The 12,262-nt window shown below is 55.6% G+C and overlaps 1 protein-coding gene across 4 annotated transcripts in view; it reads left to right on the forward strand.

Annotated features, from left to right (window-relative positions):
• The window catches only part of Dnah10 (dynein axonemal heavy chain 10), a 114,426-nt gene that overhangs the window by 34,924 nt on the left and 67,240 nt on the right, over nt 1–12,262 (forward strand). For all 4 annotated transcript variants that reach the window (XM_010604298.3, XM_010604300.3, XM_010604299.3 and 1 more), the window contains 11 exons: nt 229–345; nt 430–532; nt 1,523–1,701; nt 3,317–3,528; nt 4,812–4,965; nt 6,360–6,593; nt 9,094–9,216; nt 9,816–10,049; nt 10,719–10,942; nt 11,536–11,805; nt 11,875–12,058. In XM_010604298.3, the coding sequence (XP_010602600.1) occupies nt 229–345; nt 430–532; nt 1,523–1,701; nt 3,317–3,528; nt 4,812–4,965; nt 6,360–6,593; nt 9,094–9,216; nt 9,816–10,049; nt 10,719–10,942; nt 11,536–11,805; nt 11,875–12,058 (2,034 nt within the window). The remainder of the gene's footprint in view (nt 1–228; nt 346–429; nt 533–1,522; nt 1,702–3,316; nt 3,529–4,811; nt 4,966–6,359; nt 6,594–9,093; nt 9,217–9,815; nt 10,050–10,718; nt 10,943–11,535; nt 11,806–11,874; nt 12,059–12,262) is intronic.

Genomic DNA, 12,262 nt, shown 5'->3' on the forward strand with positions numbered 1-12,262 from the left:
GAAAAATAAAAAAGAACTTGGGATGTAGCTCAGTGCAAAAGCCCTGGGTTTAATCTCTAGTATTGCAAAAACATTTAAAAAATATTTCAAACAGTTTTTTCCAGTTAGCTCAAATGACCTAGTCTGGTGTGACTGGAAAAGAAGTCCCAGGAGCAACTTTGACCAGAAATTTTAGTTCCAAGTTGTGGGTGATTATTGCTTGCTCTGCTTTGTTTGTTTTTAAATTAGCCTTCTGATGCGGAGAGGGAGCTGGTGGAGAAGATTGAGGGCATGTGGCTCAGTCTCTTCAGCGATTCCGTGAATGTGGAGCATGCACTTGGGGGCATAAAGCGAACCTTCACCGAGGTACAGTACCGCACACCCCACTCCGCCTGGCGGTGCTGAAGAACACACCCACCAGCTGAATGAGTGCAACCTCGATTTCTGCAGATTACTCGAGGAGAGATAATGAACTACCACTGTCAGATAGATGACTTTGCGAAACACTTTTACAGCCAGGGCCCCGGTACTGTTGGCGAAGACCTTGATAAAGGTAAGATCGTTGCCAAGCATGGTGGTGCACATCTGTGATCCCAGCACTCAGGAGGCTGAGGCAGGAGGATTGCTGCAATTCTGAGGCCAGCCTGGGCCACATAGTGAGACCCTGTCTCAAAAAAGAGAAAAGAAAAAAGGCCAGATTGTCACCTTAAGCAACTATGGCATTGTTCTCTCCCCTTTAACATTGTCCAAGGCGGGGGACGGGAACTCTAAGCTCTTATTCTGAGTCGAACTTGGTGCATCCCGTGAGCCTCACACAAGTGAAGACTGCAGGGCACCGGACAGACAGGTTCTGCGGAGGCGTCTTGAGGGTGGCATTGGGACGGATGCTGGTGGGTGACGTCCGGTGCGGGTGACCTGGGCGGGAGGCGGGTGTGGGGAGAAGGTCAAGTGCACCCCCAGCTGGATGACAGAGTTTTCAAGGTGGGAGGAGAACAGAGGACAGGGGACCTGACCCCCACGGCACGGCTCCGGGTCTGAGGATTACAGAGGGTTTTCTGTCTGAGACTGAGGCTGTCCCTGGGCTTTGGTTTTACTTATAGTGATAGTGTGATAAGGTCTGGGAATTCCAAATCTGTCTTCTTCTGTGGCTCAGGGGATGAAATTATAATTTATATACATTACTCACAATTTCTTTCTTTCTTTTATTTATTCATTTATTTTTGGTAGTGGGGATTGAACTTGAGTCCTTGCACTTGCGAGGCAGGGGGCGGCACCACTGAGCTAAATGTCCGGCCCTACTCACAATTTCTTATTCAATTTTGTATACCTTCAAGTTCAGTTAATTAAATTTTTTGCCACTCAGGGTTTGAACCCAGGGCCTTTGCACTAAGCTCCACCCCCAGTCCGTTTTCCATATTTTAGCTTGGAGAACAGGGTCTGGCTAAGTCGCTAAGTCGCCCAGGTCAGGTTTGAACTTTTGATCCTCCTGCCTCAGCCTCCAGGGAGCTGGCTCTCACTTACCCTTCACACATCTGTTTCCCAGGAGTAGAACTTTTAAGCTCTTTTGAAAGGGAGCTGGCCAAGCATGAGAAGAACCGGCAGGAGCTGGCAAACGCCGAGAAGCTCTTCGACCTCCCCATCACGATGTACCCTCAGCTGCTCAAAGTGCAGAAGGAGATGCGTGGGCTGCGGGCGATCTACGAGCTCCACGAGGGGCTGAAGGTGAGTGTCGTGAGGACCCGAGATGGCCAGTGCCATGGACCTCAGGACCGGAGCTGCAGCTGAGTCCCCTCCCTGTCACCCAAGTCTCAGGGACCCAGGGTTTTGCTGTCACCAGGATGCATCAGTGCTTCTGCCCCTGCCATGTCCTGTGCACCCCCGATGTGCGGCCACCTCGGTCTCCACCTCACACACCTGGCGGTCGGCTCTCCTCTGCAGGGACCAGGCTGTTCCCTGACAAGGAAGTCCAGCTTCCTCTGCCGAGAGTCCTCAGGAAAGCTGTTGTAGGGCTGGTGTGGTGGCGCATGCCTGTGATCCCAGCACGAGGGAGGCTGAGGCAGGAGGATCACCTTGAGTTCAAGGCCCGCCTGGGCTACAGAGGCCTTGCCTCAAAAACCACAAACAAAGCAACAGAAAGCTGTCAAAAGAAAAACTGAGAACAGGAAGACAGGAGTTAGAGACCCTGGACATTGCTGTTTTCCTGGGTTTTTGTTATCCAGGAAGGCAAGGGGCGTGCATGAGGGCCAGGTGGATTTTATCAGAGATGAGAAATTTTGGCTCCAGTTTGTCTGCTGACTGGAGCAGCCCAGGGCGGAGGAGAGGCTGGGTGAGGGACGCACGGAGGGGTTCTGGGTTCTGGGGCCCTCGGGTCTGAGGGAGGGGCGGGGTCAAGCCTTGGCCTTGGGCTGGGGACGGATGGGTTTGTCTGTTGTCATATGTGCAGAGGGACTCCTGGGTGAGCTTGGGTTGCCTCAGTTTCCCCGGTGGTGCCACAGCCACAAGGAGAGCAGAAGCCGCAGAGAGACGGGGTTGTGGGATGGGCTGCATACGGGGCCAAGGGGACGGCGGCATTCGGGTCCTGGTTTGGGTTGAGGCCCTGTCATGGTGAGGTGGGGCGGGCCCAGGCGGCCAGGGCTGTGGACAGGAGGAGCGGGTGGAGCAGAGGCCTGGGTGGGGACGGCAGGTCAGATGGAGGTGGCTGGGCAGGCACCAGGCAGGACCTCGTAATTCCTGGATTTGCACCGCACCCTGTGAGGAGGGAGCGACTTGTGACATCACCTTGGCAGCCGCCGCTGTGCGAGCTCTTTATGTCTCTGGAGGGGCAGAGGGAGGAGGGGAAATGACAGTATAGAGACTCATGGGTCACACCCACGGGCAAAACCACAGCCCTCTGTGCCGGGTGTCACGGGCCTGCATTACATGGTGGGTGACTTGGCCTGGGGGTCAGAAGCTGCAAGTTTGGATGATTCAGGGCAAGAAAGGGCTTTTCCCGTTAAATCTCAGGAAAACACAACACACCAGTGTGTCTTTGTGACAACAGTGGGCCGGTTCAGGTCTCGTCAGCCTCTCTGATGGCTGAGGTCCTTCCCGTGTGCCCTGGATGGACAGGAAGATGGACAGTTGGCCGGACAGATGGACGGACGGGTGGGCAGAAGAGCAGACAGACAGATGGGTGGATGGGCAGACGGGCGGACGGGCAGATGGGTGGACAGACGGACAGACAGACAGATGGGCGGACAGACGGGCGGACAGGTGGATGGACGGGTGGGCTGTCTCCAGAGCGCCGAGAGCAGCCCAGAGCTGGGGACCGAGGTCTCTGTGCTGTTCTGCACCCCAGGTGGCCAAGGAGGAGTGGTCACAGACGCTGTGGATCAACCTGAACGTGCAGGTGCTGCAGGATGGCATCGACGGCTACTTCAAGGCGCTCAAGAGGCTGCCTCGGGCTGTGCGCGACCTGTCGGTCGCCTACCACTTGGAAGCAAAGATGAAGGCATTCAAGGACTCCATCCCGCTGCTGCTGGACCTGAAGCACGAGGCGCTCAGGGACAGGTTGGCTCTGTCCTCACTTGGCCCCCGGTGTGAATGCGTGAGAGGAGCTTACAGAGCTGTAGAAAATTACCAACCGTGGAGCGTGTGTGTGGCCCTAGGAACTAAACCCAGGATCTTTGCACTGAACTACATCCCCGCCCCTTTGGTTTTTTTATTTTGAGACAGGGTCTTGCTAAGTTGCCTAGGCTAAGTATGAATTTGAGACCTCCTGCCTCAGCCTCCTAGAGTGCTGGGACTACAGGCGTGGGCCAGGACACCTAGCCGAGGGAGTCTCTCGAGTGCTCATGTGCCCTCAACACCTCTGTCCCACGGTCTCACTCAGGCCCAGGGACATGGCTGCCTGCCCCTCTGAGTGTCTGCACCGGGCAGCCTCCTGTGCATATTCCTGTGCTGCTCCAAGCTGTGAGACTCAGTGTTTTCCCACGGGAGGTCTCAGCTCTGTGACCCTGTAAGCTGGGATTTCTCAGACGCCGGCCCTTTCCCACGATGTTGGTCAGACCTGGCTCTCACCTACACTGTCATGGTTTTATTTCACTTTTACCTCTCTCCCTTCCTTCTCCTCCCCTCCCCTTCCCCTCTCTCTCTTTCTGTCTGCCCCCCGCACAGGATCCCACAGTGTAGCCCAGGCTGCCCTGGAATTTGCATTGATTACAGACTCACTGGTGTGCACCACTGTGCCTGCCTAATAAAAATAATTCAAAAACATTTAGCTCCGTGCTGTTGCCTGCCTTGCAGGAGGCCCCAGGAGGTGCTGGCCGCACAGAGTACAGGGCCTGGACTTCCCCTCTGACAGAAGCAGGAGGCTGGAGCGGGGCGGGTCTGCCCCCTCGTCCCCGGGTGACCCTGCGCTGTGTAACGTTCCCATCTGTGGACCCCTAGCCCACGACCAGCCACACTTGCTTGCTTCCTTTTCGCTCCTGGGGGCGGGGCCGGGGAGATGCAGACGTAGAAGCAGCGGTCCTCGGTGTGTGGCCCAGCCCGGAGGCCTGAGCAGGGGCCCGGCCTTCCATGTCCCGCACCGTGGCTGGCTGCCTCGCTGATGTCCCTCCAGCCGGTCCTGCGGTGAGGCAGCCGCTTCTCATGTTCTCTGCCGCGCTGTGGTTTCCCCCGCAGTACCCAGAGCAGTTGTAACTGCAAAGGCCGAGACGGAGCTCAGTGGTTAGCGTGTGCCTAGCGTGGCTGTGTCACGGGTCCCTCCTGGCGCCCTGGGATTTCAGCGGGGACCATTGAGTTCGTCACTGACTTTGCCACTGGGCAGATTTTTGAATGTTGACACCTTCCAGGCACTGGAAGGGTCTTATGGAGAAGACAGGCATCTTTTTTGAAATGACCGAGACGTTCACTCTGGAAAACATGTTCGCCATGGACCTTCACAAGCACACGGACGTCCTCAGTGAGATCGTCACCGCGGCCGTCAAGGAGGTCGCCATCGAGAAGGTGGGCGGGTGTGGCTCTCTGGCTGGTGCGTGCAGGGGTCGCTGTCCTTCAGGGAGGAGGCACACAGGGTCTGCTCAGCATCGGGTGGGCTGAGTGATAAAGAACGCTCGTTCTGAAGACTTCCTGCCTGCCTGTTACATCCTTTACTGTTCCTTTTTTTCTTTTATTGAGTTTGTCGGTACATTTTATGTAACAGTACAGTTACATTCATTATTGGGATCTTGTACCTTTACATGGCAGGTGTGTTTTTTTTTTTCTTTTACTGTTCCTGACTGTAGTTCACTCTCCCTTGTTTGTTGTAGAATAACAGACAAGGGATGGCCAAAAATGCACTGAATGTTTAAATTTTTAAAAATGCATCACAGTAAGACAGATGGCCAGCCAGCCCCTCTCCAACGCCCCCCGAGTGCACTCCTGCCATCTTCCCACCTCGTCTGGCAGCAGCTCTGGACTCCTCTTTCCTGAGGGTGTTTAGCTGCGCTGTCCTGGCTGCCGTGGTGCCCTGAGTGGACTCAAAATATCGACCGTTCATGGTCGCTGTGACTTTGGAGGAGCCAGAAGCTTCACTGTGGCAGATCCAGGGACTGAGGCGGATGAGGACAGTGCCGGGTTCTTACGAGTGGCCTTTCTGGGGCATGGAGCTCGGTGGCAGCAATTGCTGTATTTTTCTTTTTCTTTCTTTCTTTCTTTTTTTTTTTTTTTTTGAGTACCGGGGATCGAACTTGGGTCCTTGCACTTGCAAAGCAGGTGGCAGAACCACTGAGCCAAGTCCCCAGCCCAGCTGTCACTGTATTTTGATCACATCTTGTAGAGACACAAAAGAGGATCAAAGCTGCTTCAGATAGTTGTGAGGGCGGTGGGATAAATGTGTTTGAGGAGAGGGAGGATTTGGAAGGGGATTCATGGCCTTGTGTCTTTTGTTACTGTAATCAGTTTTTAAAGTTCAAGCATCTACTGTGTATTTCGAACTGACTCACGTACAGGTACCTAAGTGTGTGGACGTCTGCACAGCACACACATTCACGTATCGGTACGAACACGGACACACTATGCACTCACATGGGTGCCCGGATGCACATATCACGCCCACATAGGTGTGACGTACACGGAACTTGCTGCTGGCCAACATGGTGTTTGGGAGGTGGATGGAGAAGGCACAGCTTCGTCACTGGACCTGGCTCAGCCGGCGAGGAACCCAGGCGGGACCCCGGAAGCTCGAGGCCCTGGGGCCGATGGAAGAAGTCAGCCCGGTCCCAGGCCCCAGTGCTTCTGTGCTTCCCACCCTGCCACATGGGCCTGCCTGAGAACCGAGCGAGACTGCACATGTGACGCGCTTCCCGTGGGCTTGGATTCGTGTCCTCAGTGCGGGCCGTGTGTCCCCTCCTGTCCCTCAGGCTGTGAAGGAGATCCTGGACACCTGGGAGGCCATGAAGTTCACAGTGGTGAAGTACTACAAGGGCACGCAGGAGCGCGGCTACATCCTGGGCTCCGTGGACGAGATCGTCCAGTGTCTGGACGACTACGTGGTCAACCTGCAGAGCATCTCGGGCAGCGGATTCGTGGGGCCATTCCTGCAGACCGTGCACAAGTGGGAGAAGACGCTGTCTCTCATCGGGGAGGTCATCGAGGTGGGAGACGGCCGGGGCTCCAGGTCTCTTCCCGCCTCTGTCTCACTTTGTTTTGGGGGAGGACAGGAGTGTGTGACTGGAGTTGTTGATCTGAGTTTTTAAAGAAACTTTTTTTTTGGCACTATCAGGGATTGAACCCATGGCCTCCACCCTGAGCTACACCCCCGGCCCTTTTTCATATTTTTTCTTTTGAGACAATATCTCACTTAATCAGCATGCTGCCCAGGCTGGGCTGGAACCTGTGATCTTCCTGCCTCAGCCTTCCAGAGTGTGGGGATGACAGGACTGCGCCACCACGCCAGGCTTTGATCTGGGTTTTTATTTCAACTGGTACATTTTTAATTTCCAGTTGACTAATTGTTTTTTTGTCCAGTGTCCCTGTTCTTCTTTAGTCCTATCCTGTTCTTGTTGCGAGGATGCACTCACTGACTTCACACACTGACAGTGGTGAACATGTGTTTGGTATGCCCTTGTGGTCATAGGCAAGGACTGTTTTCTTTTCTGTGTCTGTGGGTGGTCTCTCGAGGTGGTGAGCTTTTCTCTGTGTGGTTCTGATTTCTTTGTAGTTCGTCTGTCTGGTTTTCTTTGTTTTTCTGTGATTATTTTTGTTTGTGCTGTTCCCTGGTGTTGTCCACCTTGTGGTCTGTCCGCCCTGGCCTGGCCCTCAGATGGCTGCAGACCCGTCCTGAATTAGGCAGCCTGGGCCTTCTTCCCTTGAGGGCAGACCTTGCAGAGCAGCCCAGGCTGCTCCCGACTTGGGTGGCTGCCTCTTTCCTCCTGGCCCCTGCCTGGGTGTCAGGGGACAAGGCTCCGGTGTCCAGCCTGGTGTGCTGGCCAGGGGAGGGATCCCAGCTCAGGTGTCTCTCATACCACGCTTCCTTGTTTTATCGATAACTTTAATGTGCAGGAGCTCTTCTGTATGAGGTAGCTTGCATTTCTTTTTGTTATTTAAAAGTTTAAAATTTTTATAGAGATGAAATTACATAACATAAAATTACTCCAGGGCTGGGGACTTAGCTCAGTGGTTCTGGCGCCTGCCTCAAACACAAGGTCCTGAGTTCCATCCCCGGTACCAAAAAAAACCCAAAACAAATGACCCACTTCAGACTGCACAATTCACTAATGTTCAGTAATTTGCTGTGTACACTCACCAGCATTACCTGGTTCCAAAACAGTCTCGCAACCTAACAAGAAAACTCCAAACCCAAACCCATTAAACAGTCACCCTGCCATTCCCTGGTCACCTTCTGTCTCTCTGGGTTTCTCTCTCTCAACATTTCATGTCTACAGAGCCAGACACCATGTGGCTTTTGTGCTTAGCATGAGACTTTCAAGTTCATCCATGTTGCAGCCTGTGTTGGAGCTTCATTCCTTTTCATGGCTGAGTAATACTCCTCGGTGTGGGCAGATTTGCCTCCCATCGTTAGCTGATGGGCAGAGGGTAGTTTCTGCCTCTTAGGTGTGTCAAGCAGTGCTGCTGTGAGTGCTCATGTGAGGCTGCTCGTTTGAGTCTCTGCTGTCAGTTCCTTTGGGTCCAGACCTGGGCAGAGCACATGGCACTTGGCTTTCCTGGCTCTGCCTGCCCTCAAGTGCTGTGGGTCACAGGGCTCCAAACTCTGCCCCTAACTCGGACTTTCTTCCTTGCCCTGGACTGGCACGGAGAGCTTGCTTCTCCTCCTCCTCCTCTTCTTCCTTCTCCTCTTCCTCCTCCTCCTGGGGATCAAGCCCATGGCCTTCGTACTGAGCCACATCCCCAGTCCTTTTGATTTTTCAATTTTGAGGCAGAGTCTCACTAAGTCAGCGAGTTGTTGAGGCCGGGCTTGCACTTGGCAAACCTCCTGCCTCAGCCTCCCCAAGTGCAGGGATTACAGGTGGCACTACCACGCTCTGCTTGCTTTTGCTTTTCAGTGCAACTGCGTGTCTCACAATTAGATTTGTGCTTTCTCCAGCGTCTTGCACACCAGCTGCCTTTTCCCCCAGGTGTATTCCAGGGTGTTCCCGGTGTGCCTGAAACACACGTCGCATGCAGACCTGGGTATACCGTTTCTTTCTCCCTAGTCTTCACCATGACAAAATGTTATTTATAAATTATGTACCATGAGAGATGAACACAGGCACTGGTACAGCAAAACAGCCGTGACAAAATACTGTAACGAGGGCTGGAGACTTAGCTCAGTGGTTCTGCCTCCTGCCTTGCAAGCACAAGGACCCAGGTTTGATCCCCAGTACCCCCCAAAACAAAACAATGTACTGTAACAAAAGCGCCAGGGATGCAGTTTCTCACTCTCAAGAGTCTCTTGCTGTGCTGCATTTTTGGGGTGTAGTTAGCCACGGGTAAGACAAATCATGGGAAGGGAACCTGTGCTGAAGGGTCTGCTGGGTTTGGGGTGCAGAGTACTGGCTGTGTGTTGGGTCACCTGGAAAGCCCTGGGTCCGGGCTGAGTGAACCCCATCCCCAGTGGGGTGGCCGGGTCCCCGCTGACCTGCGCTGTTCCCGCAGAGCTGGATGCTGGTGCAGAGGAAGTGGATGTACCTCGAAAGCATCTTCATCGGGGGTGACATCCGGTCGCAGCTCCCCGACGAGGCGAAGAAGTTTGACAACATCGACAGGGTGTTCAGAAGGGCAAGTGACGGAGGGGGCGCTTTCCGTTTGCCTGTTCGCTCCCTCCATGCGGCCCCTGCATTTTGTCTGTCATTCTGTGCGGTCTTCATTGGCTTTGCAGAAACTTCTTTTTGATTCTTCTGGCTGCTGGCCTGTGGCAGTGACATATTTTTATGTTTACTTTTCATTATAAAAGTAATATCTGTTTAAGAACTTTTTTTGGTTTGTTTTTTGAGACAGGGTCTTGGAATGTGGTTCAGCTTGGCCTTGAACTCAGTACATTCTCAGTATTCAGCCTAGACTGGCCTCAAACTCGCAGTGCTCCTCCTGCCTCAGCCTCCTGAGTGCAGGGGCTACAGGCCTGTGCCACCACGCCTGGCTAAGAATTTTGGAAAGTTTAGAAAAGTAGAACAAACGAGTGCGACAGTGAAATATTTTACTTTTCAGTAGGAACCTAACGTTTGCCTGTTAAGATGTAGCACACACTGTTTTCGAGCTTGGAAACGCTTTGACCTGGCGACGTGTGCCAAGCGTGCCTGGTCTGGGAATTCGGGCGCAGACCCGGGGGCGGGGCCGAGGGCAGCACTGGGGGACCCTGACGCCTCTCGCTGTGTGCACAGATCATGGGCGAGACCCTGAAGGACCCGGTGATCAAGAGGTGCTGTGAGGCCCCGAACCGCCTGGCTGACCTGCAGCATGTGGCTGAGGGGCTGGAGAGGTGCCAGAAGAGCCTCAACGAGTACCTGGACTCCAAGCGCAACGCCTTCCCCCGTTTCTTCTTCATCTCGGATGACGAGCTGCTCAGCATCTTGGGCAGCAGCGACCCGCTGTGCGTGCAGGAGCACATGATCAAGGTGCGGCCAGGAGGCTGAGGCAGGAGGGCTTGTTGCCACGGTGAAGAGTTGGGCTTCTGAAGGTCTTGGGTGTTCACGCCACCGGCACCGCCTGGTGCTGTCCAGGGTGTTCCTGGATGTACCGTTCCAGACAGAGTCGTCACACTCCGTTCCCTCCCTCGTGCTTGCTGCTCTTCTCTCTGGAGACAGCCGCTGTTGTGCTTTGGAGTGATTTTTGTCTTCCTCACGATTTCTTGTGTTTTTATAAACACACACACACACCCCTATATCCAGGGCCTATGTGACAGCAGGAGTCAGCGGGAAACTCCTTTGTGACACAGGGCAGAGGATGGCCACACGTCAGCTCTGTATTTTGTTGTTGTTGGTGGTGGTGCTGGGAGCGGAACCCAGGACCTCGCACGTGCTGGGCACGCACTGTAGTGTGGGGCCCAGGCTGGCCTGGACTTGCCATCCTCCTGCCTCAGCCTCCCCAGCACCTGGAATTACGGGGAGCTGCAGTTGGCTCATCTGCGTGGTGCCAGGGCGGGGCACAGGCTGAGCAGCAGCATCCAGTGGGGGATGGGGCCGGGGTGGAGCCCTTGCTTCCTGCTTGGCGTGCACCCTATGTGCACTCAGGCGTGTGACACACACAGCCGGTGTGACACGGCCGCCCCGCCCTCTGCGCCGCAGATGTATGACAACATCGCCCTGCTGCGCTTCAGTGATGGGGAAAGCGGGGAGAAGCTGGTGTCGGCCATGGTCTCGGCCGAAGGTGAGGCCATGAACTTCCGGAAGCTGGTCCGCGCTGAGGGCCGCGTGGAGGACTGGATGACAGCCGTGCTGCACGAGATGAGGAGGACCAACCGGCTCATCACCAAGGAGGCCATCTTCAGATACTGTGAGGACCGGAGCAGGTGAGTAAGCCGGCCGGCCGGCCCTGCCCGTGCCCAGTCTTGGCCGCCTCCTATGGGCAGCACTTGCCCGTGTTTCCTCCAGTGCCTGGGGGTGGGAGAAGCTTGGTCCCGGCCTCTGGGAGGCTGAGGCAGGAGGATTGCAAGTTCCAGCCTAGCCTGGGCAACCTGACAACGTCGTGGGGCTCCATCTCAAAATAAAAGAGGGCTGGGACTGTAGCTCAGTTCCACGGCCCTGGGTCCAGTCCCAGGTCTCCCTCCCTCCTTCCCTCCCTCCCTCCCTTCCTTCTTCCGCTCTCTCTCTTTCTTTCTTTTGTTCTTTCTTTCTTTTCTGTCTCTCATCGCTACTAGGGATTAAACCAGGCTTTCTACCACTAAGCCACAACCCCAGCCCTTTTTATTTTAATTGTTTTTACAGTACTGGGGATTAAACCCAGGGCCTCTGCACCGAGCTCTATCCCCCCCTTTAAAAATTATTCTTGAGACAGAATCCCATTAAATTGCTGAGTTGTCCAGGCTGGGCCCCGACCCATGGTCCTCCTGCCTCAGCTCCCAGGGCGCCTCAGCCCACGCGGCTCATGGTGCGCCATCCCCAGGGTGGACTGGATGCTGCTGTACCAGGGCATGGCGGTGCTGGCCGCCAGCCAGGTGTGGTGGACCTGGGAGGTGGAGGACGTGTTCCGCAGGGTGCAGGCGGGCGAGAAGCAGGCCATGAAGAACTTCGGGAAGAAGATGCACAGGCAGATCGCCGAGCTGGTCATGCGCGTCGCCACACCCCTGAGCAGGAACGAGCGGAAGAAGTACAACACCGTGCTCATCATCGACGTGCACGCCCGCGACATCGTGGACTCCTTCATCCGTGGCAGGTGTGGCCTCGGCGGGGGGCGCCCGGCCCGTCCTGCGGCCCCCTGAGCTGCCTGCCCCTGTCCCCGCAGCATCCTGGAGGCGCACGAGTTTGAGTGGGAGAGTCAGCTGCGGTTCTACTGGGACCGGGAGCCGGACGAGCTGAACATCCGCCAGTGCACGGGGACCTTCGGCTACGGCTATGAGTACATGGGGCTCAACGGGCGGCTGGTCATCACGCCCCTCACCGACCGCATCTACCTGACGCTCACGCAGGTGGGCCCCACGGCGAGGGAGGGCGCCCGGCATCCGGTGGGAGTGTGGGGCCGTCCCGGGGTGAGTGGCCCCAGGGAGCTGGCAGCCCTGGGAGGCCCAGGGTAGGTGTCCAGTGTGGAGCAGGCGTCCGTGCAGGTCTGTGGGGCCCAGGTGGACTCAGCCGGCGCATGGGGGCCTGGGTGCGGCCGAGGAGAGGCGTGGGAG

The sequence above is a fragment of the Fukomys damarensis genome, unplaced genomic scaffold (genome assembly GCF_012274545.1).
Source record: "Fukomys damarensis isolate Sample0158 unplaced genomic scaffold, DMR_v1.0_HiC HiC_scaffold_12, whole genome shotgun sequence".
In the NCBI taxonomy this organism is placed as follows: domain Eukaryota; kingdom Metazoa; phylum Chordata; class Mammalia; order Rodentia; family Bathyergidae; genus Fukomys; species Fukomys damarensis.